This window comes from Conger conger, chromosome 8, assembly GCF_963514075.1.
Source record: "Conger conger chromosome 8, fConCon1.1, whole genome shotgun sequence".
Lineage (NCBI taxonomy): Eukaryota > Metazoa > Chordata > Actinopteri > Anguilliformes > Congridae > Conger > Conger conger.
Genome location: NC_083767.1, coordinates 52,301,419 through 52,328,443, shown reverse-complemented (window position 1 = coordinate 52,328,443; position 27,025 = coordinate 52,301,419). Strand labels below are relative to the sequence as shown.

The window sequence follows — 27,025 nt, the reverse complement described above, 5'->3', positions numbered from 1 at the left end:
CGTGATATGAATATTTTTGATACGCTTCACTTAGCACATCTAGGACCGCTATCGTAAAGCCAGGCCACTCGACCATTCTCCTTCCCATTGGAAGTGGATGAATCCATTGCCATTTCCGCCACGCCACTTATCAGCAATGAGAAAGGCGTTCCTTGCCGTATTCACAAAGATATCAATCTGCCTGTGATAACACTTCACCGACCCGGCATTCTGTTTCCACTGCTCCTTCCGCACACCACCCCCGAAAGCCTTGACCAGCCACCCAACTCAATTTCACACTCCCGCTGGAATCAATAGAAAATTCCACAGCCCCTCTCCATCACCCTCTTGCTCACTTTAAACACTGCAGAAAGATCCGTTTATGATTTATGCTCTATGCCTATACTTTCACAGCAAGAGATAGGCGTACATCTTCATCTCAATAGGCCCTTTATCTATCTCATTTCTGGTGTAAAACAGTCAATCCCCTCCATAAAATCCACTTTCGGTCACGTGGATCCATCAAGAGGATTGAGAGGAGCCCTCATCACTTCATTAATACAGAGCACAAAATCGACAGTAAAAACATGGACATATATGTAAATCCAGGCTAAAATTGCATCCCACTCCTTGGCTGAACTGAGCCATAAATGTAATTTAAGACACCTTTCAAACTGAATGGCTGCAGATGGCCTTCCAGCACCAAACGCCAGGCTTTATTTACACACTGACAGCAAGCGGTTTTTCACTGTGCTGTTGTATCACCACACAAACGTTTGACAGAAAGTCCACAGGTCACACCTCACCTCCCCCCCAAAAAAACACAGTAAGGCAAAGGTGGTGAAACTAGACAGCGTTTTGCCGTTCATCATTTTCAGCAAGGAGGAATGCTTGGCCTCACACGACCCCATGACGACCTTTCTCTGCCTACACGTACAGTACTGTAGGTGGGACTGTGGGGGCGTCTGCAGCCCAGCAGACAGACTGTGCTCAGGTGCGGAGAGGGAAGCTGCAGTTAACCTTCAGCAGTTTTACATCCTACTGTCAGATCGATAACAATGTCACAGCGGTAGGCCACACCATTGCTACAACCATTTCCTAATTTCCGCAGAGTGTAGATGACTGCGCTCGTGCCCTGCCTGGCTGGGTTACCTGGCTTTAAGTGTGTTTGGGATCACCTGGAGCTTCACTGCCTCAGCCTGTCTGACAGCCTCCTGTTCTCATGTAGTAGTTTCCTCTACGAGTGCTGTTGCTCTATATGAATGACAGGGTTCTAAAATAAAAATGACCAGTGACCTGTCCTCCGTAACTGCTTTCTGCAATGCATTCATAACCTATTTTATATGCGGGTTGGTCCATAATCCGCATACCAATTTACACAGTATGAAGGGGCATGAGGAAAGGAGTTCATCTTCAGCTGACAGGATTTGACTAGTGGATATTTAATCTTGTGGATATTTAATTTTGTGGAAATGGCAGCCTTAACCTCAAGGAAATGACAAACACCCAAATGTCATGAGTGACTCATAGCCTGAATTATAATTCCATTATATTTTCATCTTGCCATAGTATATGAATAGCTAAAACTGCTCATTTTCTTCATGTCATATTTAGCTGATTTTAATAGTGGGTGCAGATTTCATTCTTTAACCATTGAATCCTGTTTCACTGCTGAAGGCCGATAGATCCATGCAGATTTCAGGGGCTGAACCCTGCTGGATGCTTGCGAGGCAGAACAACCAATAAAAATGTATGAGGCCAATATACTGTATTATTGATCTTTTCCAAACTTCCCCGTGCTATACAGAAGCAACCTGAAGTTATTTTGTAAGTAATATGTCAGCTGTTAATAGATCAGAAACTGTGCCATTTCTCGATGGTCTATATGACAAATTTGTAAAATATGAATAGATTGGATAAGTGAAATTCAGCCCAAATTGTTACTCACCTCTAAATTCACTTTAGACTGAAAAAGAAGCACAGACCCTGGAATGCAGGGCATAACAGGTTAAGATGAAAACCTTTCCCTTCCGGAAGAAGCCAATTTGGTTGGAAAAGACTTTCAGCATCAGAAACCTTTCAGCAGTCACCTCTGCATTTGGTGGTGACTCAGTCTTCTGATGGCATGAGGTAGCAGAGGGACAGCCCCCAGCACTCCTGTGTGGCATTACTGCTGCTTGTCTCCTGAGATGCTCTTAGTTTCATGTCTGCCTGCCCACATTAAATCAAACTTCACTTTCACGCGTCACATGACCGTAGCTCTTTACAAAATGGTGTCTAGCGGAGATGACTTCATCCTTGCACAGGGCTCTTTGTCCTTTCCTTTGTAAAACATCTACGTATATGCTGTCTTACGAAACTCTTGCCTTGTGGCATGGCTACATTTAAAGTCCATTAGAACTGTTTTGTATATTTTCCAAATATACAGAAATAAATGTATTTCAAGTGAATGAAATGATGTTGCAGATATGAAATTCATCAAGCTTTTTGCTGGACCTTTACCCTGATAATTACACATCCAACTCCAAATAATTTATGTTTCCTGTCCTCTTCCAGTCAGTCAATTAACAAACCATTTTATTTTTCTCCATATTGCTATGTTTGCAAACAGAAAATTGCCCATTTGTGAAATGTTATCTTTAACCCCCCCGCCCACAGAGTAAACCTGCAGAATACTTAGATCCATACAGTTTACAGCACAGATTTAATACTGAAGTACAGTAAGTTTACCTCACTATCCTCATTTTACACACAGCAAGTACAGTACATTCAAACGAACTTGGGAAAAAGGATTTAGTCAAAAAGCGTGGGATCGGTGTCTCGGTGGCGCAGCCTGTAGAGCACTGACCGCATGCTCATTGCGAGCCGCGACGTCGACGGTTCGAATCCGACCGTCCGACAATTTGTCGCATGTCTTCCCCTCTCTCTCGCTCCCATTCTTCCTGTCTCTCTGTACTATACTGTCCAACAAAGCTGAAAAAGGCCTAAAAAATATCTTTAAAAAAACCCCAAAAAAAAAAAACCTGGGATCTCCGAATGGAGGAAGGGACCCTCCAGCCTCCAATGATACATAATTGCAGCACTCCCCCCCCCTTCAGGGTATCTGCCACACACCCCCCTGTCCCAGACATGCCACGCTAACTCAATATGGTCTCCCACCAGCGTGCAGAATTCAGACACCTGAGAGTGCCGGCAGTCGGCCCCACTCGTCTCACTTACTGCTGAGCGCTGTGTAACTATGATCTACTGTCATAGCAGCACTCAGGGTGACATAGCAGCAGCTGGAGAGCAGAGAGCGGCAACATTCATCAGCGCAGACCAGGCCGCCGAAGGGCCGCGGCTAATGAACAGGAATGACGCTCTTATAGAGCTTTATTGGGCTCCGCGGGCATGTCAGGTGTGATTTCATTCCAGAGCGACGCCCATCTTAATTCACTTCAGATGTTGTCTATGCTAGAGCTTTGTCAACGTGTGACATTTCTTTAAATATGGAATAAAAGGGAGGAGATATTCCAATAGATTGATTGGGGCATTATTATTGATTTGCTTAGCTTATATGTTCTTGTATTTTATTAAAGAGTGACACTGTTGATGGTTTGGCAAAGTTTCAGCAGGTTCAGTGACGAACGACAGCATAGCATTCTTTGCTCTTTGAAATGTTTGCCGTGGGCTCTCTTAACGCACACAGATAATGATGAAAGCTCCAGGTGTTGGGATTCTCCTCCCATGCTCAGTATAGTCACTGTGTCCTCTGTACAAGTGCTGTGAAATGCTGCTTAGAAGTCTTCTTGGCTCGCAGCAGGAAATACCAGTTTTAGCAGCACCCCGGTTTCCCCAAGAGATCTCGAGCCTCAGAGCCAACCAAGCCGAACCGCATGAAGCTTCAGCTAAACAGCAGGTGAAAGTTACAGGACGGTATAACGGCAGTAATACGGCAATGATAAACGCAAGAACAAACCTTCAAAAAGGGCCTCAATAAAAATGCAAGGTCTCAATGTTTCTTGGTATCTATACATTACATACACCAGTGTTCACAAAAATATAATACATGTAATAAATAGAGGATGTCTAAAGAGACTCATAATAATAACCCGTCTACATGATAAATGTATACATAAATGTATAGCATCATAAATGTGTAAAATATCAGCTATGTCAAAATAATTACTGTTATGATTTTCACAAGCATGATTTATGTCCCGCACATAAAATGTACTACATGCAGCCTAGGCACGTAGGTGTTTAAACTTTAAGAAGCATGCTAGGAGGCACATAAAGACTGATAAATATTTAAACTCTTTAAACCATGTTCTTGTTTCCATGCAATTAAACATTAATTAGAACCTTTCAGTTTGAGCACTTATTTCTCCTTGATTATACATCGGATTAATAATGACTTGCTCGGATCTCAGGTGTCTGAACGTCTTATAATACCCCAGAGGCAGCGTGCTGCTGTAATTACGGCATATGCACCGTAAGTGTCAGGGATCCATTTCCCCAAACACACTACGGGATTATCTTGATTTGTGCAGGTTATAATTACCTCCCACCAAAACAAAAAACCTCAAACGGAGACAGAATGGCGTCTGAAAGGCCACAGTTCTCCATTAATTTCATGTGCAGTACACAGCCAACACGTGATACATCGTAGGTTCAAGAAGACGACAGATGAGTGGAGGACAGAGCTCAGTGCCTCTGAGTTCAGGACCGGTCACCCATGCTGAAAAAAACTACAATTCAAGCTAGGTTTTGAAAAAAGCTGGTAGGTGGTTGACCAGTCAGACCAACTCTATACTCGACATGGTATGACCAGTTCAAGCTATGTTTTGAAACAGCTGGTAGCTGGCATTTCGAGCGGGTCAAAGCTGGATTTTAGACCTGAACTGAACTGTTGCAGGCCTGTAACAGTGTCCCTTCTACTACACGTTGGAATGGAGATTCCACCCGCTGAGCATCCTGGCCTCAGGCCAGTACCTGGGTGGGCTTGTGTTCCAGGCTGCAGTACCCATGTCCAAAACATGGAGGGGGCAGAGACTCAAAGCATTGCTCCCGCTAGCAGGGACAGGGTGTCCCCAGGACCAGACCATTTGTGAGACCATGCGTGCCATGAGCAGCCTTGATATTCCATGACTTCAGGAATCTCAATGGGGCAATTTACATTATAGATGGCTGTGAGAGAATTCAGCCAAGGAGGCAAATCCTCCTCTCTCTGAGTCACAATATGATGATTAACAACAAACGTGGAAGAGATGGCCATTTTGGTGTCTGCGCCATTTTAGAGGCCAGGACCTGCTTGATATAGAAAACAATTGAGCCTTTGAAACAGAAATGCTAAATTAAAAATACTCCTTCCCATAAAGGAAAAAGATCCATCTTCCATCCACGGTTTGGCAGCCGTTGGTTCATTATTTCCTCTCCCCAGAGATGCGGGTATGTAAATGCGCTCCAACTACCCTACCTATCGACAGAGACTGTTGCGCGTAATTGAAATAATCGATCGCAGTCTTCCTGAAAAAGAAAACAGAAAAGTACATCCTGGGCAGGAGTAATCAGCACTAACTGAACAGATCAAGCCAGACCAGTGGCTAATGAGAGCGAAACAGTGGGGTAATAATCTCCGGCAGCACAAATTCCTGCGCGTTCTCCAGACACGCTCACGTACTCCACCCCCGCGATGGTCTGTTCGGCCCTAATAAAGACGGAGGAGTCTGTGGCTAACAGCCATTTCCTTGAATCCCAGCCAGACTCATCCATCTGGCTTTGGCTTGGGCTTTTGGTGGCATGACATTAAATCACTGATGGCCATTCGTCCCTGCAACGCATGGGGCAGAATGGACGTGTCCCCTAGCAGTGCAGCCTATCAATCACTCAACCCCCCCCCCCCCGAGAGAGGACAGTCAACATCCTCTCACATCAGGTGCAGCGTAGGGACACCATCTCTGCCTTATCTATCAGAGGCAGGGTCGCTTCTGTGAGTTCGTCACAGAGTACGTCTGTGTGCGCACTCTATTAGATTCGCTGATCGAATCATAAACTGGAGATTACTGACCCTTCAAAAGTCATCTACAAAATGCCTTTCAAAAAGTGATTAAATCATGGATTGAACAGAGCTCATGGTCTGACAGCACTGTGCTACAGATACTGCACTTCAGTGTCTGGACTGGCAGCTGCACACCGTACCCTACTGTTTTCTCTAGGACAAGTTGATCAGCTTATTTGAGAATGTATACAAATGAGCTACAGTAAGCCTGCTAAGTGCAGTGTCATTCGTTTTAACTATGTCAACACTATGCTGTAATATATTAAATCTTTCAGCTTTAAAACTAAGAGGATTTGTGCTTGTCCTTTTGACTTTGTTAGTTTTAAGCAACAGCTGTCAATGGGATATACAGTATCGGGTTCAACTATATAGTATTATTTCTGGACGAACAGTGAAATTGAGTCATTGCATAAAATGGCATATTTTAACAATATCAGATCTGTGCAGCAACATAACAGACAATTAATTACCTACTTTCTTTCTTGCTAAATTGGGCTGGTCATTTCAGGATAGGCCGAAAGACACCGTTAACTGCAGTTACTGTTGGTTGAGTGCTGAGAGCGTGCCATGTCCCTCACAGAGCAGAAAATGGCGGCCTCTACAGCACTTATTCAATTAGTCATAGAGCTGAGAGGCCAACCGTGTCATCACATTAATAAAGAAGCTAATGGCAGATGATTGAATGAACAATCATTTCAAATGCCAAACAGCAAAATGACGAAGGTGAAAAAGCTGCGTCGCATTCTGAATCATCCACCCGAAAGGGCTTCTGTGCAAGAGCAGAAAGATACAGTACAGAAGAGCTGATGTGATGGTCTGACTGCTGTTTAAGCTCTGTGGGGTGGACTTAGTGTGTAAAACGTGGAGCTGATCAGGGTTGGCAGCGTCTTAGCTGGACCGCAGTGGGGGTTGGGAGGTTCGATTCAGTTCCCGCGGTTAATTGCGGGGTTGCCCGCAAGAGTGACGCTGCATGACACCTGTAATCATTGCAGGGTGCAGTGGCACGGTGATGCTTCTGTCCAATCACGTCTCTGATCACGTCAACTGCTGGGAGTTATTCCTAAGGGCGGAGGGTGTGTGTGGCGTGGCAAAACTGCACGTGGCCTAACAACACACTGTATCTGACCAATCTATTTTCTGGTCTAAAATAACAGAGGCCCAAGGCACAACAGAACACCTACTGTACCCCGCCCACCATTACCCTGTTATCATCTCCTGCCTGTTAAAATGGAAACCAAATCCATTATGAGTAAAAGGATGAAGGTTTATTCAGGAAGTTAATATACTGTAATTCACATGCTCAAAAAAACAAATATTACTATAAGACCAGAATGAACCATAATTATCAATGATGAATAATGATTATTTCCAAGCGAGTTCACAGAATTTCCTGTGCATTTTCATCAGCAGAACTTGAATGAAGGGGTCCGTGCAAAGATGTAAAAAAAGTGTGGCACTGTGCGTTCTATAAACCATGCGAATGACTACACTAAGAGCCTGCGCACAATGTACTTGGAGGAACTACGAACAGGGAGATGCCTGTGGGACCACTGGCTTCATTTGGGACCTCAGTGATGTTCTCAGACCCCGTGAAGGGAGAGAGCCCATCAGCTCCCTTTGACAGCTGGAGGGTGGCATTAATGGCTCAATCAAGGGATGGCCACCCATGCCCTCCTCTCATCTTCTGCACAGGGTGATCACACAGAGCTAGGGCAACAAATCACAAAACACCAAAGTGGTGCTCACACTCGAAAATTCACACGTGCCGATACACACACACACACACACACACACACACACACACATAGCTGAGGTGGAAGCAGCATCACACAGAAAGAGAAAAGCCCAAAATCAGAGTTGGAAGACTGATCAGTTCAAATTTGAACCAGAGACTGGGGGAAATGGCACACATAGATTATACACCCAGTCCAATACCGTATTTCATTCCTGAAATTGAATGGCTGCTCCCTACTACTATGTCAAGCGCAATTTCAGCAGAGGAAAAGCAATTCTTCTATTGTTTGGTTTGATGTCTGTTTCTCTAATGAGCTGGGCTTTTACTATATTTCAATATGTCACTGCAAGCCCAGATGATCCTGCATTGTGCTGACTACCTTTTCCTGGAAAAGCCAATTTTCTGCCTGGTCTGGCTATTACTGTCCTCTCTGTATTAACCCGGCTCTCATTTCTGGCTCCTGAGAGCAAGTGCACTTGGTTAAGGCGAATAAGTAGGGCTTTGAGATGTCGACGAGTAATGAGGACCTGCTCAAGCCAATTTTCGCCAGTTTCACAAGATCACTTTTCCAATTCTCCATCAGCCTCTTCCGTTTCACAGTAGAGTAATGCTCGACTTTGGGAACATATATTCCAACAGTGGAGCCCATTAGTAAGAAGACTTGGTCTCGTCTGAGCTCCAGTGTAGTTTAGGGACATGTCTCATTATTTTCCAAGGATTATTTTCCACCTCTGATATTTGAAACAAACAGATTGAGACTAAACACTGAGATTAGATACACATGTGGAGGTATTAGGATCACAGCCAATGTGTAAAACACTGTAGTACCAAGCCCAAATCACTGGGGTACAAATCGAAGAAAACATTACATTACATTACATTACATTACATGGCATTTAGCAGACGCTCTTATCCAGAGCGACGTACAACAAAGTGCAAATCAATCACAAGAACAAGTGCAAAAGTAGACCTGAGAGGACAGTACAGTTCCGAGTCCTAGTGTAAACATACAGAAATTCAGAACCCTTGAAGAGTACAATCAACATTCAAACTAGCATACCACTGTTGGCAGCTAGAATACAACAACAGCCAATAAAAACAACAATACCTATACAAGTGCCATTACGGTCTAAGGCTAATCACAGTGATTGTGAGTTGGGGAGGGAAAAACAAAATGTCCATAATATTAATTAAATGTAACCAGCATTATCAGACACTGGTAAATCTTGAAATACGTCATATTTTCCAAGCTAAGTATCTGGTACTAATATCAAGTATTGAAATGGAGATAATATTTGTGCTAGTCCTAGAATTCCTCATATTGGATATGCTTGTACCTGGCAGTGAACTCTAGAACAGTCCCATGTAAATACACCACAGACAAAGATCCATAGGTTATCGTACAGGTATGCTCGCAAAGATGCTAATCAATACAAGGCCTAATTACTTCACTCACACAAGCTAGCAGAGGCGATTTCCCCTTAATTACCAACATGCGCATGTTCTCACTGAGCCGCAGTCGTCATCAATAGACACGGAGAAGTTGGCTTTCTCCGCACAGAACTAATCAGCGGATTAATTGGGACATGTGGATTCCTGGCACATTCCGGCTTTTTCCTTCCCTCTCCACGCAAGGTTAGGTCAGAGCCGGCCGAAACCTGTAAACGAATTACGCGTTAGCAGTCTTTTTCCCCTCGGTGAAAGGCACTTCAGCCCTCGCCCTGGCTCCGGCCCAGGCCCCCGAGTGGAGGTGCGTCTGGCAGCGGGACCTCTGACGACGAGCCGCGAATTAGCGCCGCGGCGGCCGAGACGTGACGAGAGCAGGCTCTCGGGCGGAGGCGCGCGGCGGTCAGGCGGAATGGAAACGGGGGGTCTGGAAAAAGCTCTGCGGGTCCTGTGTCTGTTTAAAACCCACAGCGTCATTACAGACCATTATGCCCGGCTTCCTCCTGCTCCACTTGCCCAAATAGAGCGGGCCGGTCCGTCGCAACATTTCATTTCACTTCATAAAAGGGGAAAAACAGTGCTCAAAAAGCAGACAAAAAGGACTAAATGATGAACAGGAGCAACTTTGGCTCTCAGTTAAGTTGTTTAGACGTAGAGGCCCTGTGGTGGTTCACGGTTAAGGCATTGGACTTTGATGCGGGCATCGGTTCGATGCAGTTGCACACCGAGGACCTGGGTTCACGTCCCGGTGTAAATTTGCTATCTGTATACTGCCAACAAGATCTGCCCAGAGTTGGTGAGCTGCAAGGCACTTGGCGGGGAGGATCACCACATACAAAAAGTGCCCAGGACTGCCCCACGTTCATGGTCCGGAGCATAAGGGCGGCCTGTAGCGTAGTGGTTAAGGTAAATGACTGGGATACGCAAGGTCAGTGGTTCTAATCCCGGTGTAGCCACAATAAGATCCGCACAGCCGTTGGCCCCTTAACCCTGCATTGCTCCAGGGGAGGATTGTCTCCTGCTTAGTCTAATCAACTGTACGTCGCTCTGGATAAGAGTGTCTGCCAAATGCCAATAATGTAATAAGACCATGCGGCTTGAAGAAGGCTTGTCGATCCTCTTCCGGCTGCCAGGGGATGGGGTTGTAGTGGTGTTTCCTCAAGAATTCCATCCTTTATGGTAACGTTTTGGCTCTCATTACATTCGGCTTAGGGCAATTTACACGGTGTCCATTTTCCACCCTTATCCAATCATACAGCAGAGTGTTAACTGAAGCAATGCCAGTTAAGTAGCAATTTAATTGGCAGCATTAGTGCCCCAAAGTCTACTTTCCTAATTGCTCTAATACACCCCACTAAACACAGCGCTTTCATTCAATACCTTTAATCCCCAAATATCTTGATTGTGTTTCAAATTCATGGGTTTTGTGGAAATGGTTACGTAAATCTTTTCGGTATAATTATGCAAATCTTTCACAGACATGATTAAGGTAATGGGGAGATGGCAAATCTCTCACTGCTTTTTGTACAGTGGTTCAGAACAAACCCAAGGTGATATTTTGCATATGGTCTTTCTCCAACAGTTGGCACACATTAGGACCTGGAATCGTCATTCGAGTGAGCATGCAGTCTAAGGCCCGAGGAGACATTGTGCTGTTGATGAATGGGTCCTGGAAGGACGGTTCCTGAAAACGCCAATAATTCCGGTTTCAAACATGGCAACAGTCCATATCGCTGGGAGGGGCAGGGGACATATGACTGCAGACAGAGGCACTGTGAATTTGCAATCTGTATGCTGCCAACAAGATCTGCCAAGAGTGGGTGAGCTGCAAGGCATGGACCTACAGAAGAAGAAGCTTCAAAGGCACATCTTCATTGAGACAGCAAGAGAGTGAGAGCCAAGCAATCAAACAGTGAAACCACCCAGGATAATTATCAAGCCTACTCTGGCCAAGATATGGGGGTGTCCACCATGCCCACAGTGCAATTACTCAGGAGCCCAACCAAGCAAGCTAAATTCAGCCTACAGGCAGTAAACAGAAGGAGTGGACTGATCCAATCCCTCTCCAATGGTTTTATCCAATGCTCACAAGCCGCAACCTGTGAGGTGGATGTCCGGGCATTTAAAATGGAGTAACCACTGCAATTGTTCCCGATGAGAAGCAGAAGGAGTTTATTTTCTTTGCTCCTCGTCATCAGCATCAGACATCAATGTTTCGTTGAGACAAAAGAAAATGAGCAAAAAAAACCCACTATATAATTTCTACTTAGGAAAAGCACTTGCTCTAAAGGAACTGGAGCAGGTATTGAAGCCCGGCCTTCGACCGAGCTGAGATCAATATGCAGCCGTGGGGGCCTTGAATGTCTGAGTACAGGCCACTGGTCTTCAGCACCACCATCTTCCCTGGATCAGAACAGCATACAAGAATATCACAGCAACCTCAGGCTTCACACACTCACTGCAGCTTCTCTAATCATTGACAAGCCAATTTTCTTAATTACCCCGGATTGGAGAACACACATAATGAATTACTCGGTCTAAACTAATTAGAGCCAATTTGGATCAGCGAGGAGGGATAGAAAGCCACTGTCTTCTATTTGTCACTTTTATTATATTAGTATTCTTTATTGGAGAAGAGCAAGATAAAGCAATCCTGAGGCACTGAAACACAAGGACACTTCCCTCTCCAGGCGAGATCCAATAATTAGGTTACCACCTTTGAGTCGCTCGGATGGCCAACACGATTCAATTCCGTTACCGTGGCGACGGCGACAACAGCAGTTGATTAGAATTGAATTAATGCGCTGTCTTCCCGATGCGGAGAATGAGTAATACAGACACACGCCGTGCTAACCGACAGGACGAGAAGCGAGACGAACAGAAATATCCTGGCTCCAGGCGTAACCCTCATCCCATTAGCAACACAAAGCCCAACACAAATTTGATTCAGGGAAGGGAAGGACTGCCGTTTTTGTAATTCCATTATTTTTTAATTTCTCTTAGACTACATGTTGTTTGCCTGCCAGTAGGATACAGCTCAGTCATTTGGGAATGAATAAGGCTCCTCACATGTCTCAAGAGTTGTAATTACTCCCTTCATTAAAAGAAAGCCGACGCCTTCATTGCAAATGTAGAGAGTTCATTCTTTGATTTCGCACTCTAATAATCCTGATGATTCTCGATGACAGCGATGCTAATGTTTTTCCCTGGATAGTACAGCCCCACTTGTGTTCATTACATGTGTTGCCTGTACACTTCCTTAAACATTAACTTCAAAGTGCAGGCTGTGGTCATGGAGAAGTATTGCGGGTGCATGTATCAGTGGAACTGTACGTAAAGCAACGCAATGTGCAAGTGTGAAGCCACTGAATGGTGGTGTTCTCACCACTGATTATTAGCAATAAGGACACAAACACATCATGTAAAACAAATGTGTGTTCCATAAAAAGCTATTGCACATTTCACATATTCCTGAAAGTCACCTCATCCTGGGTGGCTTACACAACTTCACAGTTCAATATTCACCTGATTCAAAGTAAAGCACCTTCCTCAATGCTACCTACATACTGTCCAGCACAATGTACCAAGCACATTAAGCAATAGAGGACTGTCTCGTGTTCACATAGCATATTCATCAGCAGTTTTACTGTACAAAAGGGTCAGAACCCTGGCCCCCAAGGGCTCTCTCTCTCAGCATTTCAGTCAGCTTTTCATTCATACGTAGAATAACACAGCAAACAAAAACAGCAAACCACAAAACAACAAAAACCTGTTATTTGAAGTTTCCGAACAAAGCTTGTGACTGGCTGTCACCACCCATCATTCCACTTCAGAGATCTCAGGATTGACGCAGCTACATGTGAAGTATCTCATCAAACAGCCAGTTTCAGGAAATCATCATGGTTGGGAGCTACGTGTGGCGAGAGGAGCCCCAAAATAGTGTCACATGGGAACGATTTAAGAGAAACAGCTCCGAGCAAAAAGTGATTACATTCATCCCAACGTCAGTGTTTGCCCAGAGCACGCCGTTTTATTTCATATTTAATCTGAGCAGCATCACCTACTGTAGGTCTAATTCTGGATAATGCCATGCAAGGACTTCAGCTGGACTGCAAGCACATAGCGAAATGGCGAAATGGTGAAAACGGCAAGAAGAAAATTCACATTCTTAATATGGTTTATATAATGAGACAACAGGCCTATTTGTCTCTGCTGCTTCAAGCACATTTTTCCTCAGTTATAATTTGGAGGCTGAAGTACTGTTTCCTCGGCGGGCATACAGAGATTAATACGTTGTCTACATACAATACACGGTCGCCCTTTTCTTCCTTTTGTTCTGAGCTTTTCCTCTTACAATACTATTCACTATTCAGGAAGGTATTCCAGCTAACACATTGAAAGCAGTATTTCTGCATAAATTCTCATTTTTATAAACAGTAATATATAATTTTGATATAATGGAAAATCTTGTACTTTCTGGGCCAAATCTTCACATTGAACACGTTGCACGTCATAACTTCTCACTATTTTGCTAAAAAAAACACATACACACAAAAAAATGATAATCAATGTCTTACAAAATTCTCTCATGCACTGTAGGTAACAATGCCACAGTAGCCCTATCGTACATGAAATCCTCAATATTTATTCAAACACAATTTCAAATACAATCAAAAATCTCAGAACCAACTCAAAGCTCTTTTCCTTTTGTTAAACTTTTTTAAAATTTGCAGTTCCATAGAGCACATGCTTAGAGCTACGATACTGTGCCCAGTTTCCAAACAGTTTCCATACTAGCCAAACAGAACAAAACAGGCCCCCCCAATATTTCACATACGTGTACAGACAGATTTCTCAAGTCAAGAGGTAACTCCAGTCAGCCTAGAAAAAGCTGGCAATGCAGCCTCTGCAAAATATGGATGATGAATTGAACTATCCCAAAGTCTGTCTGGGAGTCTCAATGAGCAAAGGTCAGGAGAGAGGAGACTACACTCAGAGAAGGTCCAGACGGGAGCACAGCTGGCATTCAGCATGCCAAAACAGTGAATTCTTCACATGGTCATTGTGTCACCTCCCTGAGTGAGAGACACTTTCTCAATGAATTCCAATGAATCTTCTCAACGAATCTTCTCAATGAATCTTCTCAATGAATCTTCTCAATGAATATTTATGGCTTGAACCATTCAATTGGAATATGAAAGCCCAGAGCATAATAAATGCATAAGGAATCCACCACAAAGGACATAATTACATGTCACGTATTTTGCAATAACATACAGTGTAACGTTTGCAACATTCATTGACAAATTTAATGTAAAATGCACCTCCAAAAGACCTTTCCATTTACATACACAAGGACAATGTTGCCAAAAAGCCCCACCGAAAAACAGCACAGAGTTACAGCAGGAGGCAACGTCCCTCTTGTGTCTAACTCCTGCAGCCTTGAATTATAAACAGCAGCAGGTTCAGCAGGGCCCAGCATGGCTGCCTGAATGTGTAAATGAAGAAAGGCGATCAGCTCTGTGATCGACGGTCTGGTGGGCACACAGGAGAAGGAAATAGAAGGTATATGATATGGACATGGAGGAGCAATGGGAAATGGCTGAGGAGCCCTACACTTAGACTTCCCTCAAAACTCTCTGTAACATTAGACTTTAGTCAATCAATATATTAACCATTAAATGCAGCACTATATACTGAAAGTAATTATATTTCAATACACAAATGAGTGTGATACACTGCACTCATTAAGCATTCAAGATTTGCTACACCTGAATAATTCACAGAAGGCTTCTTCCACTATACAAGGATAGTATATACATCGCTTACTGTACATCTGGCAAATTCTTCTTTTCTGAATATTTCCCTAAGGTTTTTTCTCAAGGACAAAACACACTGAAGGTGAAAAATTTAAAATTCATGGCACAATCTTAATCTTCTCAGACTGCAAACTGAACTAAAACCTCTGCACACATGATAAACAGGATGCAATGCAACTCAAGAGGTTTACTGGAAAACTAATCAGCCACAATGATATGCACCAAACTGCATTACCTTGCTGATCAAGAGTCTGTAGCCAGTAGTAAGTCATTTAATCAGGCAGTTCCCTCCACATACAGCAGGTATTCATCTACAGCCTGAAATTGCCACTTTGCTGTTGTTGCAAATCCACATGGTGCAACTGAAAGAGGATTCCAGCAAGGTTAATGTTTTCAGCTCAGGAAGAGGTGAGAGGGGAACCTGAACTTCTCGTTTGTGGTCCTCCTGCTCTACTCCATTAAACATTTTCTTAAAAGCAACCCTTCTTTCCGTCACCACTTGAAAAGCATGTTCGGAACTTTTCCTACAGCTAATGACCAGCTCATTGCTGCACTAGAGGGACTGCTAAACCTGTCGCACAATTCTGTCTTGGAACTACAGGTGAAATAATTGGACTCCATTGTCTGACAAATACTAGCTGAAGGGAAGGTACAGCTCTATTAAGCTGTAATGGCTTCAAAGAAATGGCGGGACAGGACTTGGCTAATTCAGATTTTAATCAGCATGCGATCAGGAGGTGGAAATGCTGAAAGCCCTTTTAAGCTGCTAATAATTTGTCGGCTGAAGGTCTCTTTTACTGACCTTTCAAACTGAGTGGAACAAACTTTGCCAATAAATACTTCCCAACTGAAGATACTTTAATGAAAGGGCTCCTCTTCTCCCTCCTCCTTCACTTTTCTACGGTTTAATATTCAAAGAAATCCCTCGCCTTTTTCAGATGGCAAAAAATGAAAAGTTTAAGAGAAACATAAAATGACTCGAAATGACATAATTACATACATTTCCCAGATAATAGCCCATTATCCTTGCTAAGGGAAATGAAACAATATATTTTTTCCCTCAAAGTGTATGCAATACATTACATGTTTTACAAATTTGGCCCTTCACAAATTCTAAAAAATATCCTTTAATCCATTTTCCCCACAGAGAAACACTATCTTGACAATCAATATCCTGCCCAATATGAATACCAAATATAAAATCGAATAAATTAGAATATTTAGAGAACAAGTTTCATTAATTTGGAGAAATGTACCGACTATGCAATGCACAGCAAAAACAAAAAGGATATTCACTTTTCTGAAGCAAGAAGTTTGAATTCCCATTTGTTTTTGTGGAATATAAATTTGTTTTGGCCAAACCAATCACCACCCTCTCTCCATCTGTGGAGGTTTTCACTTCAGTGTCCTCATATCATGACCATACAACAACACTGCGAATGAAATGTACCATGGTGATTAAAATGAACATGGGAGTCAGAATCACATCCAAACCACTATCACTGTTCCCATCAACAGCCGCGCCAGCACTGAAGAACAGTGCCAGACCAATCTTTATTAGATTTACAACACCTGCACCCCAATCAACAGCATTAGTCAGTAAATACATCACATATTATAATTCTAACATCATGCTGGTTCTCTTACAACTCGTAATAAAACAATCTTCCTCAAAAGAAATCAATGGTTACAATTCACCTATTATAATATTCCAAACGCAACATGATTTAGTGCATTACATATGCTGTAATCCCTATGGCTTACAGTGTGCTTTCTAACATTATTAGAAATGGTACTTACCCTATACATACCACAGGCCCCTCAGGGATTTAGATATAGCAGTGTTTCAGAATGCAAAATAACCTTCTTTCATTTGATGTGTTCTCAGAGCCCAAGACACACACACACACACGCACACACGCACAGACAAAAGTCATCTCTCAATGAAGCATACAAAGTTGCAGTACCAAGCCTGATACTTGAAAATTGTGCTCACAGAGGGTGGCATGAAGCTCCTCAGGCTGATGGCACACAGTCCTGAGGCAGAAGTCTGAATTTAGCCTTCACAATTTCACTGCTTCCAGTGTTCGCTTTGAGACCCCTGGTTTGATATTACACTAAAGTACAATAATATAGAGTGAAACTTTATTTTTGTCAAACACATACTATATGTTATGTAGTTCATAAAATATGAATATACAAAGACACTATCTTGTGCAGACATGGAGAAAACAAAGATTCTGAAACTATCAAAGAACACCATAGGAAGTGTTACGACAGGAAGTAGACATTCACAGATCAACCACATTGGTTTGTCACATTCTTGTAGTGGAACCTTTATTTCAAACATAAAGATGAAATAAACATTTGAATAATAACTAAAGTAGATAAGTGACAGTTAAATGCATACTTACAGCCCTCATAGATGTCTGTAGGGATGTGGACGGCTGTGTGGTTGTATGATATTTGGCGCTTAAAGGCTGGGTCCTCCTTAAAAACTGGACTGATCCGGTTCTTCCGCCCGTCCGTCTCATTCAGCTGCAGGTCAGAGCAGTAAAGCGTTGGATGCCAAGTCTGTGCAAATTCACTTAAACTGAGCATGTTTTCATTCCATCTGAACAGGCTTTTTTAATTTTTTATAAAAAAAATAATAATAATTGAAAATTTCCCCCATGAATTATTAATGCTGGTGATAATTAAATGCTTCATAATGGCATTCCTTATGACCCATTATTACTACATAAGGGAATAAATTAAACTATGAATTTGGATATGCCACAAGACTTTTTTCAATCAGACGTTAGGAAAACAAACCCGCACATTAACATACAAATGAACCAGAGGCTGAGAAGCTCTGGACTCAGTGCAATAGCGTAAGCCCTGATGTACTTAGCATGGCGCTCCACCATCTTATAACTTACAGCTGAATTACTCCAACTGTGTGAATGCAGAAATGGGTGCGCTGAGGTTACTGGAGGTGAGGCAATGCTGAGAATTTAAAAGTCTGGAGAATAACACAGACTGGGAAGCCAGCAGGCCAGGCACCAGTGTGGTAGTAAAATAATGCATGTGGATATCACCAACAAATCAGAGAGTGAGAAGACTTCTGCTCAGCTGGAGTAGGTTTTAATTGATAGTTTCACAATAAATATCATGGCTTTATCAGACATTTCCCAACATGCACCGTGAAAGAGCCTGAATAGATAAATGGCAGTAAATTGTCCGCTCATTGCTATGACTGGTATAAGCATAATTCCTCAGACACCTCCATTGATAAACATAGGCAGTCTTCAGCCAGCCTCGTCAACTATAACAAACCTGACATTTGCATTCAGAGAGCTCAAGCTGTTGAATATATCAGGGATTTGTGGGGTGGAATTAGACACTGATCCTCCCTCTCACCTCCATCAGACAGAACTGCAGCTATGGGACACTAAAAGCTCTTAAGCAGCAGAGGTAATACAGTGCAATACAGCAGTCTGCGTGATCCCTTTCCACAATGAATTGGACTCAGTTTCTCAAGCCGTCAACAAACTACAATAAAAATTCAAAGTCAAAAGAAACAAAGTCTCATGGGAAGGACAGATGAGAGATTTGCTTTAGTTTATTTAAAGTCAGCTGCATCTCCAGTGTAACAGCAGTTCCATCCATGTTGTCATAGAAAGCCAGACAAAACTCAAAAGAAATGTTTGCCTTGTCACATAGTTCAGTCACATTTGAAAAAGTTTCAAAAGATGATTTGTTTAAACCGTCAAATACTGTCTGCGTCACAGAATAGCATGTGTATAACGTGTATATGCTCGCTTGGTGCAAGCTGCCAGCATAGGCCTACAGCAGGAAAGAAAAATAATTTTAATTTTAGTGGAAATAAGCATGGACGCTAAGACTCATTCTAATGAGGATTCCAATATAATAACATTTAGCTTCCAGTTTATTGCATTTTGTTATAATTGATTGCAAAGTTATCACACTTACATTTAATTGAGTCTTTTGATCAATAAATTACACAATTCAGCAAAGGGAAAGATGAGAAGCCATTCAGAAGACCCACGCCACAAAAAGCACTTCTGAAATATGGTCAGAAGGACCTTGCATGAAGGGGCCATTTCTGAAAGTCAGGCCTGCAGACTCACACTAATGAGGGATTCTCATAGCCAGGGACCTCGACTGTGTGCCCACCAATAACAGATCGGAAAGCAGAACCTGAAGAACCTGAACTAAGTCCCAGAACTGACCCACAAACAAGGATGCTATCTAAAAAAAAAAACATAATCATGTAGCTTTTACTGTATATTACATTTCGTTGTATAATACCTTTTACCTGTGTGGTGGCAGATGCGGTAACCCATCAACTCAACATAGCATTTGTCATGTCAGTGGACATCGGTGGAGAGATTATTCACCCCATTTTCAGAGACATTTACTGAAACATCCTACCTGACAGCTTAACAAACTTAATGTATGTAAAATGAAACTCCATTCTAAGGCAGCGCATTGGGGTGTGTGTAGCCAGCATGCGCGGTCCTGCATCAGAGGAGCAGACAGAGTGACATGGTGTGACATGGGCTATTGCACTTCTCCCCCTCATGTGAACAGGCATAACCCCCCCCCCCCCCGCCCTCCAGAGAACAAATCTCATCTGTCAATTAGAGGCGAGAGTCACACAGCACACAGTTCCACAGGCAGGCCCCAATTAGTGCCTGATGAATAAGTGTGAACTTGTACTTCTCCTTGCTACAGCTGGCTGAAATGGCTGTCTGTGAGTGAAGTGGTGAAGCTCCCCAGAGTGTATTCATACCCCAGGCCTAAGACGTTCTCCAGTTACTCTTCACAGGTGGTCAGTGGTCTTGAATACTGAGCGCGTGTATACCTGTTCCACAGTTCCACAGCTCTAAACTCAATCATAATAAAAACTATAATATGCCCCATAATTGGCTTCCCCCTGCTTACCTTGTCCTTTGCGTTGTAATACACAATATCATCATCCTGCAAGGAGAGAAAAAAAATTAATTAGTATATTTGCATTATACTTGCTAAACTTCCTTGAAGGGAAAAATGCTGTTTGAACGGTTAGTACTTTACAATACAGTGATTTTTCTCACAAATACGAAAAAATTTTATATTGTCAGATTTAATTAAGTCATTTTTAAAAAGTCACGGAAGGACTTTTGCTGGAGCTTTATTAAAGCTAAACGAATAATTTGGCTCTAAGAGCTGAATTTAAAAAATGTTGTACTCCATGTCCAACCGAACAGTTCCCTGGGTTTGAGAGCAATTACTTTTTTGGGGGGCGGGGTGGTGGCCACATTTAAAAAATGAGGGGCCTTTTTGAAAAGCACAGTCTTCCCCATACTGTGAGCGCGCTGTCACTGTGAGCATGAGGAAGGTGCTAACAAGCACACTCAGGCTCTGACATATGGAGGCCCTGGAGACACGGAGACGGATCACTGCATATCCCACCAGTCCTGCTGCTCCAGCACTGCTGTATCACATTACCGCAAACACAAGGGCACCTGGGTCCTGGCCAATGCCAGCTACACCTGTAAACGCTAGCCAATTAGCTCAGTCTAAGTGATGTTATGCACACCTGCACCGTTTCTGTCTGCTTTACATAAAAGGACATCATGAGAGATTTGGGCCATGACTGAGTTTGGATACACACCATACATTTAATAGCCCACTATAGCTGCAAAAAACAGTATACATCTCTCCATGTGAGATGAACATAGTTACATTGAAATGGTAAAATTAAAGAAAAAAAAAAAGATTTTTCTCCACAATCTAGAAGGCATAATTATAGTCACATCGTGATCACAACTGTAGATTTGTGGGAGAACAGACAAACATTTTCTTCCCTCCAAAACACACAATGACAGCCGTTACTTCTTAACACACAGCTATTTGAAGTCAGGGTAACACAGACAATATTCCGGGAAGATGCTTTCTATTCAGGTCGATAGGGGGACTTTCAGGTGCCCAATCAACCAGAGAAGGTTGCTGGCATGCAGTGAGACATGAACTGCCCTGTCAATTAAAATCCTCCCATCCCTGCGTGATGCTAGAACCAATTTTGCATTGTCCAGCTGGGCTGCCGGATACATCCAGATTCGATACAGACCATGGGGCTCATCCATGCACAATGCCTTAAACAGGATGACCCACCAAGTAGCAAAAACTTTGGAATTATATGGTTTTCTGGCATTCTGGCGTTCTGTGTTCTGAGTAGTTTTTAAATATTGAGCTTCAATGCTCTCAGTTCCTAACACAGCAAAACTGAAATGGAGGGCAGTTCTTCATAGATCAAAATGACAGATACCCTAAAAGTACTCTGAATGTTCAATATCAAAATCCTATCAAATTGTCCTATGAACAACATATTTGCGACACCAAGTCATTTTTGACAAAAATGTCAGTTAGAACCTTATATGATAATTGCCAAACCTTATAATTCTATGGTCTCGATTTTAAAAGCATTGACATTTTTCCGGGAAAAGGTAGACCAAGCCCTTGTTTTGAGCAAAAAAAAGCACATAGCCATTTCCCTCCAAATGCTGACTTGCATGAATCGTAAATTTGAGCCACGAGGAAGGTGATCATGCTTGAAGATGGGCACAGGGATGTTCCAAGCCCATTACTTATTCCCTATCTGCTACCTCCTGGCAGTGCCAGCATACTTTTAAGATGGCGGTAGACGGTTGTCAGCCAGGGCTGTGAGAAGTGCATGAGCTCATTAGAGACAAGGCCAGAAAATGGCCTCCTCCTGAATGAAGTCATTAAAGCTGACAAACGACAGTGTGCCTATGAGTGGAGGCTCCACCCGAGGCCACGAGCCTGTTGATCAGACATGTACGGTATGAGGCTGGGGGGGGGGAGCGTGTGGGGGAGGTGGGTGGTTGAAAGGGGCCAGCGCGACCTCCTCACAGACATGTCGCGCGTGTGGCCGCTGAAATGTAATACATCGCCCGCGCTCTTAAAGGCTATTAACAGACCGGTGAGGACACAGGCCAAGTTCACCCAGGGTTATGCTGGTGGAAATGAAGAAGTTGGCCAGAACGGACCAAAGTCTCCACAACTGAGCAAAGTAAGGGAAACAATGCCTTCCCACAAAGACTGTCTCTGAGCTCTTTAAAAACACTCTTCCTCACAGACTCTTAATGATAAGGACTGCAAAAGCCCCCAAAACCCCCGGCCATCCTCTAGAGTCTCTGAGTCCCTTTTCGAGAGCACATGGCAGGCTGAAGAATAAATAACCTGGATGACACTCATGTGGATCATCCAGAAATAGGTCACACGAATGTCTACCTTAGATGCATGCCCCCTGGATACTATTTTTACTGATCAGGTTTTTAATAATGCAACCACAGCAGGACCGTAGCAAAAGTAAGCCAAGGAGTTTCGGTTACAAGCAGAATGCACAAACACATACTGTAGGCTAACATCGTCACAGTCTGAAAGCCAACCAGGTTTTACAACCAAATTGCTTGCTGTTCATGTGGTATATTTCAACCGTAATAATTATATCTAGACATCCCAGAGAAGATGTGGGTAAATCATAGTATTTGTACATCTAGTACCGTTTTCAACAAGAGAAGAGAAAAACTAAAGGAAAATGTCTGAAAAATGGAGGCCTTAGATTTTGCTCATTTCAACTGGACAAATAACCCAGGTGATTATCTACACTTACTGTGGACCTTTAAGGTCAAGGCAAGTGGGGGAAATTCAGCTGAAATGCCATCAGTACATGTGGGGGTGTCATTTGCTCTGCCAAACTGAAGAGTGTCCTCGGAGAAATTCTCAGGGGCAAAAATATTTTCTGGCCGCATTTTCTTTTTCGTGCTACCATAAACGAAGACCAAATATAAAATTTATATATTTTTTATTGCCACCTTCCCATTCACATTCCCCATTTTGTTCCAATCTGCAATATAAATTATTGCCAAGAGGCAACCAGACATTAAGCCAGAAGGTGATATATCTATCTGTTAATTCTGTTTTAATTGGTCTAAACTAATACAGACAATATTGACTTGTTTTAAAGCATGTAGAGGCCATTTACACTGGTGACCCCTCCGTGGAGGTAATCATGTTAACTAACCAAGCATCACAGCGCAATCAAACATCACATTAAAGCGAGCCGAGCGACATAATTCACAAACTAGCGAAATTAATTCCTCCTCAACACCTTCAATTTCGACCACAGTCGTCAAAATCAAATGCGCGAGGCTGCATCAATTAAGAAACTTATAGCACAGAAAACTCATTACAAGCTGAACTAAGGCCTGTAGCTAGGCTCTATTAAAGTGAATGGGGTATTGAGAAACGTGATTGAATATTCCAGCCAAAGGAAATCAAATAGTATATTTTTACTTTGTATTTATTGCTGGTCCAGTTGGATTCTCATTTATGATCTCTAAATAAAAGAAAATAAACATTTTATGAATAAATTAAAATGAGATGTTCATACCATTAGATCCATTTTGATCAATTGATTGTTTTCATACTTATCCACCACAACATACAGAAAAATAGATTGGCAAAATGTGTTGCAAATTAACTTTGTGTTCAAGAGTCTTTGTAGAAACAGGGTTTATAACAAAATGGGTTTATTAAACATCAGAAGGTAAAACTAGTTACACTTGGCAACTTTCTACAAAAATGACAGGGCAGATGTAGCCAGACTGAATTTAGTCATGAATTCTGAAGCATTACAGTAACTAATTTAAATAAGACTCTGAACAGACCATTAGCTTATCAGTTAATATCAGCCCTCCTCACTCCCCCACAAGTGAGTATGTGTGAGTTACTTCCTATCCTATTGATAAGCAGTACCATCACATTCTAGCCAATTAAACAGCTCGGGATGTAAACATTAAGACTCAAATACCCAGTATTCTGAACTTCAGGGATGCTTCAATACTGAGCCAAGTAGAACAAATAGAGCCAAGGAAGCTGTGATAGGCCTACATCCCATTTTCCAAAGTTTTCTTTTTTTTCCACTTTAACCTGGCTCCTCACCAAACTTGTCTCTCTGTAACCATTACTTCCATAGTAATTTTGTAATTCCACAGACGATCCATATCCATTATTTGGCTATTACTGTACATGAACATTTGGTCATGCATAATTTGAGTCCAGTTATTGGGCACAGACAAGGAGGATAGACAAGGAACTGAATCATTGTGTTGTGAGAGGTGGCTGTCAACTATTTTTGGTCATTGTGATCATTGACAATATAAAGTCATAAACTGGGAAATGAAGTCCTTATTTCCATCATAATTTAATCCATTATAATATTATTACGTGTCGCGTGTGTGTGTGTGTGTGTGTGTGTGTGTTTGTGCGTAGGTGAGACATGTCATTGTCAGGTAGTTTCAATACAATGAAATTATTTCCTGAACCCTACTTATGGGCTGTCAGATATGGAAATAACTGTCTGGTACAGTTAAAAGTGAATTAATGTGATGTTAATGTGATGATAATTTATGTGTGAGAGTTATTATTTGCTTAAATGGAGAAAAATGCAATAAATTGAAATGCATATCACAGAGCTTGGTAAAAAAGAAAAGAAAATTTTTTTTCTTTATTTTGATCCAAATAAAACCCATTTAACAGGCAATAATTCTTTAACCCTCCTATTCTTTATAAGATTTTATGACTGCTTTTATGTTTAGGATCAAATTGAGCCCAAATGTTTACATAAACACACAATTATTGTAATAGAAATATTATGGACACTTTGATTGCCACCTTCTTATTTTTTCCCAAATGATTAGCCTTTAAAAAAAATCAGTGGGAAAGATCTCATTTTAGAGCCTGAGGTACAGTAAGAGAAAGTTGGGCACCTGTTTGGGAAAGTCCCACCAGAGTCAAAGAAATCTGAGATGTGTATATTTTCTTACATTGTATACAGTTACAGAGGGTCAACCCCACACCACACATGTGTATGCAAAGTTGGTACAGGTACAGGACTTAGCAGCATAGCAGTATTTTTTATTTATTAAATCATACATTATCAATATGAAACAAGGTTAGCTGATTCTCAAGAGATGTCAAACACTAAATGGGGTCGAACTGATCCCAAACATAATAGGGGGGGTTAAATACAAATCTTTTTGCGTCCAAATTTCACTGTACAGCAATAACTAAACAGCCTTATGCAGTCATTGCAATAATACCGAAAGAGCCTTTTGCAGTGCTGGAAGTTTAAGAAGTTCTTCCAGAGAGTGGACCTGGCTTGGTGCTTCTTGATTAATCGCCAGTCTCATTGCTCACTGCAGGAGGTGAACAGCTAAAACCCTTACACCAAGAACTCTGCAGAGGGTATCTATCACACAAACTACAGCAGAGTCATTGGAAGTAGGAAAAAAGTCAAACAATCTAAATCCCCCAATGCCAACAGGCACTTCAGATGAATGATTCTCATTTGCTTTATCACTACAATCTAATCATAGCACAATCAGCACATACTTATTCCCATGGTAACAAAGTCTGGGCAGTTAGATGTGCAAATCAGGACACTGCCATACAGTAATATACATATATCACGATGACTCAAATGTCAGACTATTTTGGCAACAACATTAGCAATGTTACATTAGGCACAGAGTACATTTCAGCATATTAATAGCAGAAAATAAATAGCATCCGCTGCTTACCGCAAACTCATTTTTCCACCCGTGTCCCTTCTGGAAGTCCTCTGCTGCTGTTGCTAGAGTCTGAAAACACAGAAACAGACCATCATTTCAACATTGCATGAATGTTATTTTGTCATTAGGAGCTTTTCAATGACAAATGATTAGGTGATTACCTTTAGAAGTTTAACATATCGGTTCATGTCAGCAGTTATCATGTGCATATCAACCTATATGCTGTTATTAAACTTTATACCCCCACTGGAAGGTCTCATTCACTGTTTTCGGTATGTCATCAGAATAGCTATTCCTTCTCCAATTCAATTTTATGGCCAAGGAATTCAATCAGTATGCCTATTACTCAAAATCGAAATGCAAGATTAGTATTATCATTAGGAAATGCTTTATTTCAATCACGTACCATGAAGAGAGAAATTAGGACAGCACGACAGCACGATATGTGATGCAGTACTGAATTTCTGTCAAATACAGGTTCTCAGTTTTCCCACTCCTCTAAAGATTCACTCTAATGACTTTCTAAATAGCAACATAATGGGGGATTTCTTTTCATCTCTACTGATTGAGAGAAATAGTCTGTAATACCAATTTCCCCAGGGAAGTGTGAAGTCTAATTTCTGCACCATCCTCCCCATAAACAAGAGTCTTTTGCTCCACCTGTAAATTACACCTGGTGAAAGAAATAGGTGATCTTGCTGCATATCCAAGCAAAATTGATAATCCTGGAACATATACGTAAGGGCCATCTTGTACCGCAATGCTGAAATAGGACAATGTAGGTAGCAGAGATCGTTATAGGAACAGGAAATAATCATTGACATCCAACACCTGTGGTACCACACTAACATGCTATTTAGTCTATGGTCGAAGCTAAATTACTTATTTAACATTACACTTAGCACTGTAAGGGCAATAATGTACAATATATGGAATTATTGCAAACTTGGCAGGAAGAGGACGTAGGTGCAGGTTGTCCCCACGGACGGAAGATAGTTAGGGAGGCTATAAAGAACCCAATGATCACGGTTTAAGAATTGCAGAGTTTGGGGTCACCAAGTCTGAAAAAGGACCATAAAACACCACCCCATACCAGGGGTGCCATTGATGTTTTGAAGATGTTTACTGCCACTCCTCCAGGGGCACTATTTAAGATCAGTAGCTCTGCTAGGAAGCTGAGGCTCGGTGGATTTTCCAGCAGGACAATGAGTCCAAACATACCGTACATCACAATCCACACAGAACTGGTGAAGAGAAAACAACATCCATGTTCTGCAATGGCCAGCTCAGTCTCCAGACTTAAATCCCATCACAAACCTGTGGTCTGAACTGACCATGAGCACAAACCCAAGGATATCAA

The 27,025-nt window shown here is 42.2% G+C and overlaps 1 protein-coding gene across 2 annotated transcripts in view; it reads right to left on the bottom strand.

Moving 5' to 3' along the window:
- The window catches only part of LOC133135728 (voltage-dependent calcium channel subunit alpha-2/delta-1), a 127,747-nt gene that overhangs the window by 52,563 nt on the left and 48,159 nt on the right, over nucleotides 1–27,025 (bottom strand). For both annotated transcript variants that reach the window (XM_061252958.1, XM_061252960.1), the window contains exons 4-6: nucleotides 25,675–25,734; nucleotides 19,970–20,005; nucleotides 17,434–17,557 (exon numbers count right to left, since the gene is read on the bottom strand). In XM_061252958.1, coding sequence (XP_061108942.1) covers nucleotides 17,434–17,557; nucleotides 19,970–20,005; nucleotides 25,675–25,734 — 220 coding nt within the window. The remainder of the gene's footprint in view (nucleotides 1–17,433; nucleotides 17,558–19,969; nucleotides 20,006–25,674; nucleotides 25,735–27,025) is intronic.